This window comes from Onychostruthus taczanowskii, unplaced genomic scaffold (assembly GCF_017590055.1).
Source record: "Onychostruthus taczanowskii isolate IOZ18803 unplaced genomic scaffold, ASM1759005v1 scaffold22, whole genome shotgun sequence".
NCBI classification, from domain to species: Eukaryota; Metazoa; Chordata; class Aves; order Passeriformes; family Passeridae; genus Onychostruthus; species Onychostruthus taczanowskii.
The window spans coordinates 3,950,990-3,970,373 of record NW_024499462.1 but is presented as its reverse complement, the minus strand read 5'-3'; the positions used below and the strand labels follow the sequence as shown (position 1 = coordinate 3,970,373).

The following is a 19,384-nucleotide window of genomic DNA, read 5'->3' as shown; positions in this document are numbered from 1 at the left end:
AATGAAAAAATAAAAGATGCTGAAATGACTTCTCAAACTGAGATTTAAGATTGATAAATAAACTGTGATAGCACAGCATTTGGCTGCCCAATAAGGTGAAATCCAAAACTGTGAATAGAACACTGCTGAACAAACAAAATATTGGGTAAAATACATACTTCAGGTTTTTAAAACAAAATCATATGAAGTTGTCTAAAGTTTTCAGCTGAAGGCAGCTATGAAGTAGATCATGTCCTGTGTCTTTCTGCAACTAAAAAATCAAAACAAAGTTTTAGCTCTGGTTCACAATACAAAGGTAACTGCTTGTGTAAATCTCAGTGCAATAAATCTTTTATGTGACAAATTCGTATTACTAAATTGTCAGAGCTTTCCGCTTATTGGCAAAATTATGATTTATAAAAAATAAAACACATCCCAGAGTGAATTTTCTTTTCAATTAACAAGACGATCTTCTTATTTCAATCTAATTCTCCTTTCCACATTAGTCTTCCTTGAATAAATACTAAAGAAATATCATGCTGAATTTCACTTTCAAGTTACCACACAGTGATCTCTGTAATAAATAAAAGGAGAAGCTGATCTCTTCTGTGGTGGTCAGTAACTATCCACCCTGTAGAGCACTAGCTAACCAAGCAGAACTCCACAAAAATACAACACCAGGCAACAGACACACGAAAATGATTCCTTTTTTAAGTGTTATATGAACCCAAAAACCCACCAGAGATTCCAGAGCCTGATATGCAGAATGCCCAAAGCTGAAGCTGCAAGGCTGGAGAATACTCAATACTTGAAAAGCAGGGCATTCCTTTAGGTTGCCTCACACACACTGATTTATCCTCAGAAGGCACCTAGAAGTTTGGCTTTAAAATACAGGGATATAGCCTGGGCTGGGTAACTGGAGTGAGGAACAACGTGGGGCAGCTGTGCCGCCTTTGTTGAGCTCATCACCTGAAGTGATGGGCGACCCCAGCACGTCCCAGTCTGACAGGAAGGGATCATTTTCCAGAGTGCTGAAAGGTCTCCAGAGGTTTCCATCTGGACAGGAGCACTGGGGCCCATCAAAGCCTGGAAACCCCATGCTCTGCCCTCTGTGCTAGTCCCACTCCTCAGCCACAAAATCCCTGATACGACTCTAACAGTGGCCTGCGCAAACATCTGAACAGCAGCAAATCCAGCTTTTTATTGCCTGAACTTCAGGCAAATCTCTGTGAGAATACATCAGACTTTGTATGAGAAGCAATTTTTCTTTTTAATACAATTTACAACTTACGCTTTATTTTTTTTTCTGTTTCTTTCCTCTGCCCACATATGTTCCATCCCATCCACCAACAGCCTAGTTCTCAACCCACCTCCTTCCCCCAGCTCCCTGTTCCTATCAAACTAGGTCTGAATGAGTCTAACACTCAATTTTAGCAGGTGCTCAGTCAGTTCCACTAGCTGACAAGTATTTTGGCTCACAGTAACAAATATTTAGTGAATGTCCAAAGGGAATAGCATCAAAGTATGCATCATTTATCCTGAAGCCATCACTTCAGGCAAGTTAAGAGCTTGAAATTAGCAGAGTTTTGACTTTTGGCACAGGGTTGATTATTCATACACTCATAATCATATAAGATTTTTTTTCCTTCTTAAATCACGGTTCACTAACCATCTTTGAACTTACTTTTGCTTTCAACAGCATCCCATTTTCCCCTTCCCTCAACTGTCAATTAAAAAAAAAAGAAAACCAACAAAACACAAAGCCCACCAAAAAACCAACCCAGCCTGGGTGGAAAAGCCAGAAGGATAAAAGACTCTGTGTTAACACCAGCCAGGCAGTAGCAGCAGTATTGATTTACACTGCCTGAGAGTCCAGCTGTAAATCCAGTCGTGGAGCCACCTCCCTCTAACAGTGAGGCTGCCTATGGTTGGTCCTCCCTCCTCTTGCCCATCCCCTCCCAGCACAAGCTGGAAGCATTTGGCACAACACAGGTTTTAACCCAAACTGACACTTGCACAATGACTAATGGGCATCCCTTGTGACAGCACAACCCCGAGGCATCAGGAAGGTGAAAAGGAAAAGGTAAACCCCACTAAATAAAAACGTAACAGCGCAAAAATTTTTTCTGGGTTCATAAACAACGAAGTAACGCTGAGCAGTGCCCACTTCAAATGATGCTGTAGTGCTCCCCACACAATACAATGGAAGAGTTTCATTCCTTTTGGGGTCATCTTCAAAGAAGGAATTGTTTTTCCAGCTGAATAGAAACACTCTCTCACCACCAAGCTCCACGCTGGTAAGAATTCAGCATTGTTAGCAGATATCCCATCCACCAGTGCCCCATAACATCTATCAGAAATACCTTTCTATTCCATTTGATTTGCCTCTGACAGAGCATCATGTCCAAAGCCAAGCATATGACTGAAATTTTACTTACAAAATAAACTGACTGACTTTACTTACAAAAGATCACTGACTTACCAATTTTTCTTTCAGACCCTTAATCTACACAATCTTTTGCCTTACCATAGGTCATGTTCCCAGATGTTAGAGCAACGTCTGCCTGGTTTGTGCTTTAACACGAATGACAGAAAGCACAATCACCTGTACTCAACGTGTCTAGATTCTACAACATTCAAGTCCAACTGTTCAGAAGCCATGAAACAGACCTCTGATCAAGATTTGTTAAAAATCATGAAAATACATGACATAAAAAAGAATGGGGATTTTTAGTTATTATCTGAGTTTAAAGCTTTTCCTGGTAACTGGTAGATTTACTTGCACATGAAAATTGCCATTTGCACTAAAACCTTCACACGGCTGAGGTCTGTAAAACATTTGAGAGCCCCAGGAGTGCTGAAGGGAAAGGAAAAAGTGGGAGTCCCCCAGCGAGGATGTGATGATGGCCTCCTGAGGTCCTGCTGCCCTGGGAGGTGTTCCCAGCTCTGCAAGGCTGGGCAGCCCAAGGCATCTCTCACAGGCCCTTGGGGCTGGCAGCAGAGCCCAGCCCAGAAGATGCACAAGCTCCTCAAAGCAGCTCAACACCTACAGGCTGGTCATTCCTGACACAGCATTTCCATTTATTTCCATTAGGCAACTGCAAGGCGATTTTCGCAGTGTACCTGGGAGTTTAGTAAAACCTTCAAACACCGTGAGCCTTATGAGGAAATGAGCAGGATTTGTGACACTGGCGTGGATTACTTTCCCTGCTGCCCACAAGTTTGCAGCAGCAGAGGCCGTGACAGCAACAGCCTTTAACATCTCAGGGACAGCAGCAGCCAGGCTTTGCATCATGATCAAATTATTCTGTGCTCCCAAAGAACACAAGAGCTTCTGAGCACTACACATAAATGGAAATCACTTCAGTCCTACTAAATATTGTATAAAACATAAATCATTGACTGTGTGCCAAGACCTGTCCTTCTCTTCTGATATGTACCGAACAGAGAACACAAAAAACCCTTCAGATGTTTCACCTTTATTTTAGGAAAGGCACTGACTAAGCAACCAATTTCTATCCAGACATTATTATAGGATAAACAATTTTTAGTTTTCACAAACACAACTACATGTGACAGAGCTGCACTGGCTAGTATCAAGCAAGCTATCCTATCAATCATTTATTTCTAAGAGAGGTTTGGCTTGTTCTGTGATACCATTAAAGGCTCAGGTCTGCCCTTGGATGTACTCAAACTATTTTCAGTGTAGGACACTGCACAACCATCCAGAGACAGAACTGTGTGAAGCTGTAATATGAACTCGAACAGAATAAATGGGAAACCTGTATAATGCAGATCCTTCACTTGCTGGCCCTATCCCTTTCTCTTGCCTGAGATAAGCCAGGTAAGCTCTGAACCTTTCAGAACCTTCAGCAAAGGCCTGGAATGTCCTGAATGCCAGCAAACAGAAGGAGTGTGGTGGGGCCACAGGGCACAGAAGCACAGTGTCTCCACAGAGTTAAGAGGGGCAATTTGAAAATTTCACCTTGAAATCAAATGGGATGGGACAAAACACGGTTTGTTGTTCTGTGTGTGTTTTTAAAAAGGTCATTTCTCTCATACAAGTCTCAAAGCAAGCCTTCACAGGAATGTTACTGCACTGTAAATTGCTTAACCAGTCAAAAGCAGTGAAATATTCCCCTCAGACTGCCATCCTCCAACTAAACAGGAACATAAATCAGTATGACTGTTGCTAGTATCACACCAGACTGAGACACTGGCTGATCCCACCAGCCTTACTTTCTAACCATTGGTTGCCTTGGGCTCTTTACTGTATAAATTATCCAGAAGCATTAGCACTCTCTGTTGTTCCAAAGTGATTGGAAGACTCTAAAGGATATTTCTGCATGCTGCTTAAGCAAAGGGTAAGCTTTGTGCAGTATCATGTGATCAACAAAAAAATCCCTGAGTACTGCCTGCTTGTGGGTGGTGCAGAGGAACAAGAAGTGACTCACTACTCATAGTGGAAAATTTGGGGGGAAAATGTTTTAAATAGTCAGGAAAGCACAAAATGGCAAACCAAATTATTGGACTTCCTACGCCCTATGTACTGGGTAATAAAACCATGTCTTTGATATGAGAATGTATGAGAGGTAAGTGAAGCAATTGCTGGGTTTTGTTCCATTCTCTTGCTAGAGAGGGCCTCTACCTGTCCTGAATCTGCAGAGTCCTAAGGAAACTCAGAAAGAAACTGGAATAAGCTACCAAATTCCAAAAGGTGGGGGGAGAACAAAAAAGAAAAAAAAAAAAACCCCAAAATATTTGGTGCAGCAAAAGCTCTCTATTTTCTCTCATTCTCAAGATGCAGAAATAAAACACTGAGAGAAATCCATATATTAGAGGTTAATAGGCAGATATTTATCCATGTGCCACTCTGGTTGCTGAGAGATTTCCTCTCTACAGCAGTGTTGTATAAACAATAAAGCATTTTTGTCCACAAAGCAATTGTCTCACCTCACTGAATCAAGAGCCTCTCACTGCCATATCCCTTCTATATTGTTCTAATTCTGAGCTGTGAGGAAGCTCCCTTACACAAAGACAGTGCATGGATCAGGCTGGGCATGCTATTGTTAAACTTGAGCACATCAAGAACAACGTGGGCTTCCTGCAGCACGAGTAGATTCAGCTGAGAGACTATACATTTTAGCTTACAAGCCATAGGTAAATATGGGCTGAGGGGACAGCTCCTACAATTAATTCCTTACTGCTAGGGTCATTTTCAGCTGGGGGGAAACCCACCCTGACAGCAACATTACAAACCTGCACATAACCTAAACAGCAGCCAAGAAAAATATTACTACTTCAGGCTGCTTTCAAACAGCAGCACCTCAAAATTCACCTCAAAGACAGCAACTTATCTTCATACTGTCCTTTATCCTGGAAGATGATTCAGAAGACCTATACACTGACACAGAAAAAATGCCTACAGTGTAGCTGGCTGCAGCAAATGTACTGCAGCACGTTGAGAGTCTCGCTAGAACAGAAGGCAGTGGGTTTCTCAGTGCTTTTCATTAGCTATAGTACTGCCAGGGCAGAGGAGAAAGAGAAAAGGGCAGGGAAACGCTGACTCTCGCCCAAGCAAAAGATGCACATATGTTAAAGGAAATCTACATGTCATTTAGGAAGCACATGCACAGCTTCTCTGAGCATATGAAGATTATCCAATCCCCCCCTCAGGGGGATTTCACAAAGGCACACGGAAAAACTATATGCCCAGGTCTCTCTAAAGGCAACTGGCTCCTTGATATGTTCTTGAAAAAAATTATCATGAAATACAGCCAAAGACAAGAAATTGTGGCAGGGCCTTATTTCTGTGGAGCAGAGTACAAGGTGTCATTTATAAGGACACATCCTCAGAGCTGCCAAAGTAGCTGGCCTCTTTATCTGTCATTATGCCACAAACCATAACTATTTTGCTTTATACCTTAGAGAGAAACAGTAAGCCTGGAATCACAGAGGCTCCTGACCTGAACAATGAGCAATGCAGTGCCTACTGAATTTTTCAGATCCTAGTTTGCTGAAGGGTTTTCTGCAGCTAAGACAAATGTACAGCAGAGAAAAACCAGGCTCTGTAATCTCTGCCATGTATTTTCCTAACAAAAGAAAGTTGCTAGTAACAGACTGTTACAGCTCAATTCTGTTAAACAGCTCACCGGTAAGAAAAAGAGAGAAACACTGAAACACCTTATTTCTGTAGCAATATCCCAAAAATGGATGTTTCAGAAGCCAAACATGTGACACAGTCCCAACACAAAGAAAAAAAAAATCTGCCTCTACACACATCCCTTCTAAGTAACCTGTATGTAAGACTAAACTATTATGCTATGCTTTGCTATTAAACCTGTGAGAAAGCTCAGCATTAAACCCCACATGATGGTTACAAACTATTTTCAACTCACAGACAGTTTGCATATCACAGTAACATAAGTGGGAAATGAATGCACACCTTCTGCATCATCACTGCAATCAACTAATATCCAATTAAACATTCAATTGCTTTGCAAACCCCACAGCTGTGGTTACAAATGATATTTTACAATGTTAACAAATTACTCCGACAGCTCCCAAGTTACAGGCAAGAACAAGCTTTTAGTACTTCAATTGCAAGGTAACAAAATTAAAACAAAAGAATCCCTGTTCAGAATTTGGCACAGAACTAGATACCTTTTTCTTCCGATCCCGGGATCTTTTCCTGTGTTTTCTTTTTTTCTCAGTTTCTTCCTCAGCATTTATTTCTAAATCCCTGTTTTTCTTTAACTGTGATGCTGCGTGAGCCATAATGCATTAAAAATCCTTTACAACAATGTTCCCTTGTAAAAGGTGATTTCCTCGGGCACCTTTAGCCAGCCCTTACAGCAAACGTTCCAGTGATTGGAAGGAGATCTGTGACCAGAGCCAGGAACACATTCAGGATTCAGAGATCTCGCAGGAGCTTGCAGTCACTACAAAAACACATAGCTGCAGATTTCTTCCTATACCTTTCTGCACCTGAGCCGTTGTAAGGCAGTGCAGCCATCGTAATGCATTTAACGTAATGAAAAAGACAGCTGGGACAGAGAAAGCTGTATTATGGCTGTATCCCCTGCCACCAGCTGGAAGTGTCTAAGTGACTCCACTGAAGGGGGAATGCTGGAAAGGAGCGCTTTCTATTAAAAAAATTCCAGAACAATAACATATGCTGCATTGTTTTTTCTTCACTGATCCTCGAGCACGTTTTTAAAACCTACTAAAAAAATGCAGCGTTAGTGCTGTACGTCTCTCAGCTAGTTTTGTAGAGTAAGCCATTTAACCTATAATGAAATGGAGCAGCTCCTACTTTAGGTTAACTGCTGATGGTGACAAAAAAAAAAATAAAATAAAAATTTCTTTTTACCATGGAGACTCTGACTGCATTATGTAGAAAACAATGCATGCATTGCCATATCTTAACAGTGTGTCCTTTATACCGATTTTTCAATTCCAATACATTTTGTGAGAGGATTACAGAAAGCCCTGTTGTATTTTTCCCTTTTTTTTTTTAAACATACTTATTACAACACATCATACAGGGAGAAAGATGCAATCACACTGGTGTGTGAAACAGGCATTTAATTCATGGGAGATTTTCTGGCACTGTTCATTTACGTGGTCAGAAAGGGAAATCGGCATTATTTCCATGTAGTTGGAAATGTACTTTTAGGCTTTTATGTCAAGGCTTGCTTCAATCATCTTACTATTTTTGCCACCTGAGTCCTCAATGACTGCAGCTTCTGAATATTCATTAGGGGAGGTAAAATAGCAGCAGTATTAAGGCCTGCAGGAGGATCTTTTACTAGGATGAACACAGAGCAAGCATCTAGTAAATAAGGAACCATATTTTTTCTGCACAAATATGAACAATCAGCAGCTTGCCTCAAGACTGCTGTTTTTAACCTTTCCCAGTATTCCTAGCAGCATGCTTCACTGTAATGAAGGTTAGCGTTTTAAGGGAGTCCGATTTCTTTCAGATAAAACCCAAAAGTCTCTCCAAGCAAAACCAGTGTATTTTACACAGTACTAGCATTTCTTTCCAGAAAGAAAAAAACAGAATCTGTTGTAAAAATTAAGTTAAATTTAAATTTGAAGTGCAATTAGCCAAATCAGGCTGAATCTTCTCAGGGCAACATAAAATCCAGAGATGTCTCACACGTTTGTAAATATTCTTCCCCTGAACTTGAAAGACATTTTTTGAATTCTGGTTGCTGAGGCCCAGCAAGCATCATGCCTTAGTTTTCACATAACATGGCTAAAAGAAAAATAATCTTTTAAGTCTCCAAAACAGAAACTACTTTGAACACATCGTATGTTGCCCAAAGGGCAGCAGACAGTGCACTGTTTGTCTCCTGTTCACAAGCTAACAAGCCAGGTTTAAAAAGTTGTTTATTTTGGAGTGATTTTTAAGAAATGCTCAAGGATGGAGGCCACACTTGTGTGACCTTAGGGATTTTTCTTGCTGGTGCAGTAAAACCAGGGTTTCTGTGTGCATTCAAAGCTCCTGTACCGACACACCACCATGTGACTCTCCATACTCCCCCTCCACGACTGAGAGACTTCTGAAGCCTCATGGAATGCTGCCTTTGGAAAGCTGTGGGAAGAGGAATGCTGCACTTGGGCAATGCCTAGATGTGAACCTGAAGCAGTCAACTCCCACTTCTCTATGTTCTATAGAGACGTGAATAAACACATTTCTAAAATTGCAAAGATAATGTCCCAAGGATGCCCAGAGCATCAGGGCACCACTGCAAGCTGTCAAAGGCCAGGCTCAGGCAGGCACCTGGATTTTGGCCCAGCTCTTCAAGGAAGCCCAGGGCAGCAGTGAGGAGACTGCTCTAGCACAGGAGCTCCACCAAAGAGAGGAGCTGGCCAGGCAACTGGTTCATGGGGGCTGAAGAAGGTACCTCATGAAGGACAGTGATCTCAAGTTTTGGTGGGAAATGGAAGACTGCATTGTGCCTATTAAAAAAAAAAAAATAAATAAAAAGGCAAAGAAAAGGCACCCAAAACTTTACTTTCTAGCCTATAAGATGCCTGCATGACCTTGGCAGTTATCCTCTTGTAAGTTCAAATCTTTGTAAAATAAAGTTGACATTAGTTCCCATGTCTGACAGAATGCAGTTATTAGCAAGGAAGTGCATAGAAAATGAAGCAGAACCAGAACTGAAAGTGGATTCAACAAAATTCAATGGAGTTGGATCCCTCTTATTCCCAGCATATTTCCATCTGGATTTGAAAGACTCATGAGCCTTTGCCTTAGGAAACCAACTTTTATTTGAGCCACGACTGAAGTGAATGCTGCTATCATTCACCACTTGCTGGCTAATCCTGTGATGTCCTATAAGCCTTTTAACCATACAAGCCTGTAATTTATGCCTAAATAACCTCATTAAATGAAAATACAAATAATGCATTATCAAGTGTTAGGTGTTTAAAATACTTGAAGCATACTTTTTAAAATGCTGGCACAGAGAATAACATGCACATATCCAGCTTAAACACCCAAGTGCCACCCTATGCACAGGTTGTATTCTGTGCAGGTAGAAAGCTGCCCAAGCTTTTATTAATGAGAAAAAATGCTAAGAAATGAGGATAATAAGTGAACTCACCCAATCCCTTGAGATATGCATAAATTGGAGGATTTTATCTGTCAGCCAAGCCTGCTTCATCCTAAGGATCTTTTCAGCTAATTAATCAATTGGACATAACATGCAGATGTTTATTATGTGGATTACAATCCCTGCTTGAGCTACAGAGTTCAAACTCCTCCAGAATTAGATTTCAGAAAGAGAAAAATGCCTTTTCAAGCTATGGTTTTGAGAAATTATCTTTTAGCTATGATTAAAAAAAAAAAAATCAGCATAAGAAAAGAAAGATCCCTTACAGCTTGTAGGCTGGGATAGCCTCCAACAGAAAAGAGGTTACAAGAAAAGTGTGAGTAAAAGATTCAGATTTCTGTGGAAAAGCAACTGTATGTGCATAACTCCTGCTTCTGGGGAAATGGTGAAGTGGCACCATTCACTGGAAGGTGATAGGGCACTGCCAGATGAAAGCTGGGTGAAGTGTGAAGGTTTTCATGCCAGATGTGTCATAACTCACTTCAAGGGAATTGGGTACTGAAAATCTTCATTAAGTGCTTCTTTTCAGACTTCAGTAAAATAATTAAGCTATTTGGTTTCACCCTTAATTACAAAGTTAATGAAATGCCAATGAGTGTTTCAGCACAATCCATAGGGTCCTGATAAAGAGTGATAAACTGTATCTTACTTGAACAATGGGAAATTTACACTTTCTGTTAGCACAAGGATAATGTCTACTTAGCTTCATCTACTCACAAAGTCACAATAATAATGTCAGGAAGTGATTTTATCAACTTGAAAGTGTGTCATTTGGTTTAGGTTAAGATGCTAGTCCCACTAGCATTCAAGAGACTGCAAAACAGCATTAACATTGAGATAGATTTGGAAAAAAACCACAAAAAGTTATAGGAGGAAAAGGTGTTCACAATATAATTATTTATGTTAATTCATCAACTGGTCAGCAGCTTCTAGAGCAAAGATAGCACTGTCACTTTTGCAGGTTTTTTTTCAACAAATTATACAGCACTAGGGAAAAAAAAAATTACACTCATGAAAATATTAGCTTACTAAGAAAATGCCAAAAAATAGATTTATTAAAATTGGAGGGGTTTTAGGTAAGATGGAACACCACAGAAACATTCAACACTTACTCAGATCACTAAGGATCCAAAAAGGCTTCTAACAATACACAGTGCTACAAGGTCACTCTTACAACTTTTACTGGTAAACAAAGCATGTTACATTTTTCCAAAGATGAAAAGAGCATTATTGGTAGACTAGAAATAACAGAGCAAAGGAAAGGAAAACACATGAAGAGAAGGAAAGCCCATTCTTATTAGGCTACTCTTATAGTCTTAATTTCTGAGTTTTCTGGTACAGAACAAATGCCAATATTGCCCTGCTTTGGATTATGTTGAGTAAAGCAATGGAAATGAGAAGGAAAAAAAAAAAAAGAAGAACAAGACTTACTAGAAAAAAAATCATGGAAATAACATCTGGGGAGAAGACTATGCAGAAGAAATTTTAAAAAAAAGTTTAAATGGGTTAATCATAAAAAAAAAAAATTCTCCTGAGTCTTTTAAGATTCATCAGCTCATTAGTTAGACTAGCAGGCCTTAGGTCTCAAAATCAAACAAACAAAACCAAAAAAGACTAAAAGCTTATTTAGCATCTAGTTATACTTTTTAGCTCCTCTTCACTATTTGATGTCCAGGGTAGGATGGACCCATCTCCAAACATGCAGAAGATCAAGGTCACTAACTAGCAAATGAATGGAAAATAAGAAAGGTTAAGGCTTGTTTGTCTCTCCTGTGTTGTTGCATTGGGTTTCTCCCACCACCTGCTTCTTCTAGCAGAATTCTGTTTTGGCAGTAACGATCCCAAAGAAACCAGGGAAACATGACAGAAAGGGATGTATGCACTACACTAAAAAGCAGGAAAATACTTAAATTGCATTTTGTACACCACTTTTACATTGCTAAAATTTGGAATGGTACTGAATTAAATTCTGTTTCTTATTTGACTTCTTTATGGCACAAGAGCTTAAAAATGCTTTGGAAATGACACAAATTCAGGGATGCAGTGATAAAGGCCAGAGGCTTAGTACTTCTGAAATGACCCTTCTTAAATTTCCTACTGGAAATTTAAGTAGAAATTATAACAATTGTAAAAAACAAAAACAAGCAAACAAACAAAAACCCACTCTCAAAAAAAAACCACAACAAAAACCAAAACTAAACCAAAACACCCACACAGAAAACAATAATGAAATATGCTTTTCACTAAGCCCTCCCCAGACACATCACCTGCCCTCTGAGCAGAAACAAGACCAAAGCAGCAGCCACTTTTAAGCTCTTAGAATGAAGTGCAAAATTACTATTTCTCTGTACAAGGATGACACATTTTGGCATAACTGATGAAATTACACCTCCTGTGGTCCAGCTTACTCAGAGTATGAGGATAGCTGACACGTTTGTGAATTTTAACTTCAGGCTGGAGGCATGACTTTTAAAGAAAACTGCTACAGGTTCTTGTTTGCTCTGGAGACTTGCACGGTAAATCTGGACAGTTCAAAAGCTGACTCAAGGCTCACTCGGCCCATGGGTTCAGGGGCAGGGGAAATGGGAAAATAAAACTTCAGCTGTCCACACAAGCATGGTAAATCCTCCTGCAAACAAACTGGGAGAGGGAAGCAATGTGCTTGTGCACCAGCAGAGGAGAAAGGACTTCAGAAGACTGAAAAGCACAGAGGACTGGAGATCACCCATCCTGACTTTCAAAACAGGGGGATTTTGTTTGAGGCCTACACAGAGAAAGGGAGCTCACAGTGACAAATTAATATTAACTCTTCTGAGAAGATGGTGTAAAGAGTTTCATCTCTGACTCATGACCAACTAAGGAAAAGGTACTGATGTATCTTATTTATAGAGGCACACTAATTGCAGGAGATTTTGTGGGGGTTTGTGGATGGAAGTGCCAAGCAGGCCAGGAAATTTATCCAATGCAAGAAACACTGGTAAGAGTTTTATACTTTATATATAACCTCTAAATGGTTGCAGAGCAAACACACCAACAACTTTCTTCCCATTCGTCCTCTGCCAAGAATAATATTGCTAAAACCCTATATTTATTGGGAACCACTGCAAGTTCAACAAGCATGCACTTTTAAAAAATCATTTCTCTACCTTTTTCCCCTGCAATTCAAACACCATACTACAGTCTGGACTAAAATTCTCATATAGAATTGTCAGTGTCTTAGGGATGCTGACAAGGATCACTAGGAAATGGCATTAAACTGGTTTCACACATCTTAAGGGGGAGGACTTATATCCCAAACTGACACTAGATCACAGTGACATAGTTTTCAACCCTCACTTGGAACTACTCAATGGTGTTCTGAAACTGTATATTCAGAATATTAACCTCCTACTTTGATCATTTCTCTCTGCCTAGTTCACCGTGATCTCCTTGCTACTGCTAACTGCAGTAGGGTGACCAGGAGGTCAGTGGAATGGTGCTGCAGGGCATCAAACTGAGTTTTGATCTGGGAATTTTGTTAGATGTGTCTGCAAATGATACCAATATAGACAGGAAAAGCTACCCCTGTATATATAGGAATAAGTGCAAGAGCAGGCTTGGTATCAGTTTTGCACTCCCACATGCAGAACTTGAACGCTGTCTGTGATATGATAGGAGGATCAGTCCCATCCTGGTGAGCTTCAAAAAAAGAAACACAAAATGCCATTCATCAGGATTTTATGATTCAGCTACAAACTTCACCCTGAGTGGTCAATTAATCACTGCTGCATCTGTTCACTTCTGCTCCAACACATGAAAGCAATCTGCTCACACATCCAGTGAACGCTGAGCCCGAGCTGGGGGTTCCTCCAATACCAGGAGAGCAGGTATCAAGGAGGTGGCTCTCACAAGCTCCTCTGCCAGGTCATCCAGTCCCCAAACAGACACAAGATGAGTTATTCCCTGCTCATCTCAGATGGAAAACTCCCTGTCTCAGAGTGGTTTAAAAATAACCCAAAACAGCAGCAGAAAATGTCTTTGTGGTATTTCAAGTTTCTCAGCATCAAGTCCCCCCGCCTGCTGTCTCTCTTTTTTGGAGCAGTAGCAGTCTCATAATAATAAAAGCTACACAAAAACCTTTTATTAAAAACCACTGCAGAACCTGCAAAGGTGCCAGGAAGTGAACGCGCTTCAGCAAATGAAGCTACCAAACAGAGTGGGATGGCATCAGTCACAAATAGATGCAACACCTTTGCCTGTAGTTAGTAGATGATTCTCCAGTACTCTTTAATTAATATTCTTTGATTTCTGTTATGTTTGAGTCAGAAATATATACTTCAGGCTAAAAAGGCATTTTGACCAAGTAAGCCTTTCCATAAATGAGTGCCCAATGTGTATCCAGGGTAGGGGCCTCTCTGCTTTAGCAAGATGCTGCGATGATGAAAATATAATTTAACCTTCCCTACCACAACACAGCCCCAAAAGGAAAAGTACTTTTAACTTTGGACAAAGGCAGCACTTTCCCACCTTCTGAAATGGTTTATTCCCCCCACCCACTGCCAACAGTAGGGAGTGCACTCAGTGACCCAGTGCCCGCATATTTTTTCCTGTTGTCAAGCTCTGCACGTTATGAGCAGTTTACTTGTTTTATTTTGAAATAAAAAGTTGCTGAGCAAGTGTAACAAAGGACCCATCTGCAAAGGTCACAAGAAAGGCTCTTTGAAGTTGCCAGCATTTCCCAGTTGCCCCAAGACTTCCAGCTGTATAACTCTTTTTGTTGATCTTCTGTGGTACAAAAATGTAGAAATTATTAAAAAAGAAGAAAAAAGGCTCTTTGGCTTATTCGTAGGGTAGGTGATTTTTTTTTTTTCCTTTTAAATTTCCCTGAACTATGTAAATACACAAAAAATCTACTTGTAACATGCAGTATTCCTAAGACAAGCAAAACAGGCACATGTGAGCTGCAGTTTCTCCCTGATCACTGCCAGATTTTGTGCTGGACCAAGGCTCCCTCAGCAAGTACACAGGACATATTTACTCACTCTGACTTTCCCTGCAGACTTGAGCCAAACTAAGTGCAGAATTTTCAGTGAAGACACTAGTCCCTGCCCAGTATACACACAATTTCTTACCTTTAAGGAAACATTTGAAATGAAAATATAAATGCAAAAAGGAAACCTCCAACCCACTCCAGCATAAGAAACTCATTTAATTAGATTCTTTAATTATTCATTATTCCTTTTCCTATGTTGAAATGACCATCTTTGCCTCATTCCCAAAGGATTGTCTCCATAATTAAGTCATGGAATCATTAAAATCTCAACATGCTGCCCGAGTGAGATTTCAGTGCTTTAAGTGTTCTGCACGCTCCATGCAGCAGTAAGTTGACTTTTATAGGGGGAAAAAAATGCAAAACAGCAGAATCATTAGCAATCAGTAACAAGAGGCAGAAAGGTATCAAATGCATGTTTTTCAGGTGACATTTTTCTCACTTTTCTTAAGTGAATTCATATACCAGTCATAAAATCCACAAGGTTATGCTTGAAGCACTTGTATGTGGAAAATTCTCAGTTTCTTTAAAATAACGACCAGGGTAATTTTAGAAACAAAAATGTATATTTTACCTCAAAAAAAACCAAAACCCAACCAAAACCTAAAAGCCCCAAACTAAACAACGAAGTCCAGCCATTAGTACTTCCATGCTAAAATCCTGCTGGAAGAAACACTTGGAGCAAGAAAGGTAACTACATAAGAGTCATAAAAAAAAAATAAAAGTCATTGCCACCTAAAAAAGTCAGAAATGTTTTGTTTCTTCATAAATTTCACATAAAGCTATTAATATTCACAGGAGGCCAAGTTCTTTCTTGGCCTAGCAAGAGCAAGTGGGCATAAGAAAAAACCCAGTTACCTGTATACCAATTATAATTATCACAGAATAGATGCATTGATGTGATGCCTGAAAGCCCAGGTAGTGTTAGTGCCCTATTCAGAACAACAGAATGTGGCAATTCCTGCCCAGATCTTCCTGTGAGCTGAACACACACTACACAGGGGTGGGAGGGAGCGTGTCCCTCCTGCTTTAGAGAGGGTGACTGCAAACAGCAGGGGATGAAGTTGGAGGGAGCTGTTTAGTTTGTATGGATGGCAAACAACGTACATCAACACAAGTTTATGCACTGGGGATGTAAACACAAAAGTAACAGCTTGGAAGACACAGGAAAGAAAATCTCTCTCTCCTCCACAGCCTTGCTTGGGTCTCATCTGGAACACTGTGTCCTATTTCAGGCACTAAGTTTCTAGGAAAAAGTTGTCAGCTGGAGATGGGAAGAATTTATTGCTTTAACTCTGAAATTGCTCTTCTTCAGAAAACAGCCCCGAATGCTTCCCTGAATCTGTGGTTAGTAATAAATAGCTTTGGACTTGCATATCCATACACTGTAAGCAAAGACAAATAGCAGCCAGCACTGAACCTTCCTCATTTGCCTCTCTCCCCTCACTGCCCTCTTGGCTTTTCCTTTTCCCCCCCAAATTAGGCAAACCCAGATGAGTGGAGGCAAACCAATACGAAAACTAAAGACTACTCTTTATCAATTTTTTAGATTTTTTTAAAAATTTCTACTCCTGTGATTTATTTTATTTTATATCAGTTTGTGGAGGAGCTGAGAAGGAGAAATGTTGCAGGGAAATTCTGTTCAGGGATAAAGACATTGTTCCCTTTTTAAAGATAGAATAAATTCTGGCTAAATTGTTTAATGAACCTAAGCCTTAAATAATCAATACTTCACAAGGCAGAACAGAAGAAAATGTAAAAAGAACTGTTGCCCTGAACAGCTCCAAGGGTGCCATCAACAAGGGTACACAACAATAATAACTCCATGCAGTTCATGCTAGGACATGGGAATTATATAGGCTTAAGATAAAATTCCAGCCATTACAGTTTTTTTTATGTTCTGGGTTTGGTTTTGGGGGTTTTTTTGAGACTTCCTGGAAAACAGGCAGGATAGCAAAGCACTCTCGAAGACCAAATTAGTACTAAACTTGAAAGAACACAGTGGGGAAAGAAAACTCAAAAAACCAGGAGATAATAAAATTGTACACTGGTCTGGTCAAACTTCTAGTCCTAGAGTTCTCCTGTGTCTGAATCTGTCACCATCTGGAACTTATTGGGAGGAACTGCAATTAATCTGGATTTGTCAAGAGAAAACTGTGTAAAATTAAATTAATTTTATTTCATGTAAAGGTGACAGGCATTGGAGACTGGAGAGGAGCAATACCTGACATTCTCATAAGCAAGGTAAGGAACATGGTGTTGATGAAAAGATCATTAGATTAATCCAAGAGGGATCTGGTAACTGAACTCAGGAACAAGATATTAACATTCATTGTCAAAAAGGATGGATGTTCTGCAAGAGCCTGTCCTGGATTTGCTTCTCTCCAATGTTTTATTAATGATTTGGGCAATAAGAAAAGTTTATTACCAATGCAAACATGAAACTACAAGAAGCATGTGCATGTTAAAGAGTAAAACTTCAGAGCAAAATTATAAGACCAGAGGAATGTTGTGGGGGAAGAAAAACCCCAACCAAAAGAGATGACTTTGAGTGAAAATAAGGAAAAATATTTTCACAGGCTAGACAAGTAAGGACTGTTCTTCAGCATTGTCTTCAGGGTATAAAACCTTGCAGGTCCAACACAGGACAACAGACAAGCAGCAGAGTGCAGAAGGGACAGGCTGCACACTGACATCACCCTTCTCTTCCATTTAGTATTTGCAAAGCCACAGGTATACTGTGACCGACTTCTGCTATCCTGCTGCCAGGAAAATACGGATATTTGGGAAACAACAAGAGCAATCAGAAGTCTGCAAAACACATCCTCGTTTTGCCTGAAGAAAAGACGGCTGATGGAACATGGCAACAGTCCTCAAGTCCATCAAAACCTGACAAAACGCAGAAGAAAATTGTCTGTTCTCCACCACTGCTATGGATAGTAGTAGGAGTAGAAAGTTTCAATTGCAGCAACTGGATTTGGGTGAGATACTACGAGAATTTTTAACACCAAGGGAACTCTGCAACAGCATGCAAGGGACCAGAATGGAAACTTTATAACTCTCCTTTGTAAAATATGTATTAGGATCCACTTGGTCATTCTTACATCTGTGCTGCTTGTGACCATCCTATGAGCACTGTATCAAGATCTACCGCAGCTTCCAAAAGTCTGTTCCTAATTCAAGCTTACTGAGACAGTACAAAACTATTTTATTGATTTCAGTGCTGTATACTTTAATAAGGTTGATGTTAAGAAATAAATTTTCTTAATGTAAAAATCTGTGACCATTAGCTGCTTCACATTATCAGAAGCAGAGCTCCAAATGAAGACACAAATCAAAGAACAGTGATGTGTTTGGATTATTCTGACAAGCTTGAAAAGGCATTTCTCTATGTATCAAATATAGAATTTGAAAAATCTACTTTTATTCTATATGTCTAAAAATTAAGATGAATTCAACAAAATAAACCATATAAAACTATAGAGTATGCTGAGAAGTCTGCTCTAAATGACAGGCACATAAATGAACTCTAAAGAAAATGCAGTTGAAGATGTTTAGGCCAGTGAGGATGAGCACAACAAGCTTTGGAGAGCAGGCTTTGGCCTCTTCAGGGATCTGCCTGGTGGGATAAGCCTCCAGAGGGAAGAAGGACCCAGGAAAGCTGGTGGATAGTCAAGGATCACTTCCTCCACGCTCAGAAGCAATGCATCCCACCAAGGGGAAGCCAGGCAAAACCACCAGGAGGTCTGAGTGGATGAACAAGGAATTAACTCAAACACAAAAATCAAATCCAGAGCGGGTGGAAGCAAGGACAGGAGGCTTGGGAAGGATACAGAGAAACTGTTCAAGCAGCCAGGGATCAGGTTAGGAAATGTAAAGCCCTGATAGAACTAAGCCTGGCTAGGAACAACAAACGCAACAGGAAAAGCCCCTCTAGGTATGTTGGTGATGAAAGGAAGACTCAGGAAAATGTGAGGCTTCCCTGGAAGGAAACAGGAAAGCAGGTTACCCAGGGCATGGAGAAGACTGAGGCACTTACAAGGTTCTGCTTCAGCCTTCACCAGCAAATGCTCCAGCTGCACTGCACGAGTCCCAGGAGGCAAAGGCAGGACTGGGAGAACGAGGGACTGCCTGCAGGAGAAGAGCTTGTCTGAGCCCATCAGAGGAACCCAAAGGGGCACAAGCCCATGGGACCTGAGGAGATGCAGATGCAGGTCCTGAGGAACTGGCAGCTGAAGTTCCTGAGCCATTATCCACCATATTCAAGAACCTGTGGTGGGCTGGTGAAGCTCCCACCAACTGGGAAAAGGGAAGCATAGCCCCCATTTTTTGAAAGGAAGACCCAGGGAACCACAAGGAACCCATCAGCCTCATATCAGCGCCTGCCATGAAGAAGGGTCAGAGCAAGATGATCTTTAAAGTCCATTCCAGCCCCATACAAAGCATTTGATAATCCTAGGAGTCCTAGGCACCATTTTTTCCTTACACTTTAAGATGCTCTGTTTTACAGCACGCACACAAATCAAGACTTTATATGGACTCTTAAGAGAAATTACCACATTTTTGGCATTAACTTGCAAAATCACTACATAAAATTACAGCTATTTAGAGAAATCAGAGTAATTGACAATACATCTCTTCTAAATATATGTCACATAGCTTATAAAAGCAGCAAAAATATTAAAATTTGATTTTTAGCCCTAGAGCTGCTCTCTAAAGTTACAGTGTATATTTTGAAGGGTAGTCA

General features: G+C 40.3%; 1 protein-coding gene across 6 annotated transcripts in view; it reads right to left on the bottom strand.

Annotated features, from left to right (window-relative positions):
- The window catches only part of ANK3 (ankyrin 3), a 287,480-nt gene that overhangs the window by 186,133 nt on the left and 81,963 nt on the right, over positions 1-19,384 (bottom strand). Inside the window, exon 1 of one of the 6 annotated variants that reach the window (XM_041404779.1) lies at positions 6,643-6,756. The exons of the other annotated variants lie outside the window; for them this stretch is intronic. Coding sequence (XP_041260713.1) covers positions 6,643-6,756 — 114 coding nt within the window. Of the gene's footprint in view, positions 1-6,642; positions 6,757-19,384 lie in introns of those variants that run through there. 6 annotated transcript variants of the gene reach the window in all.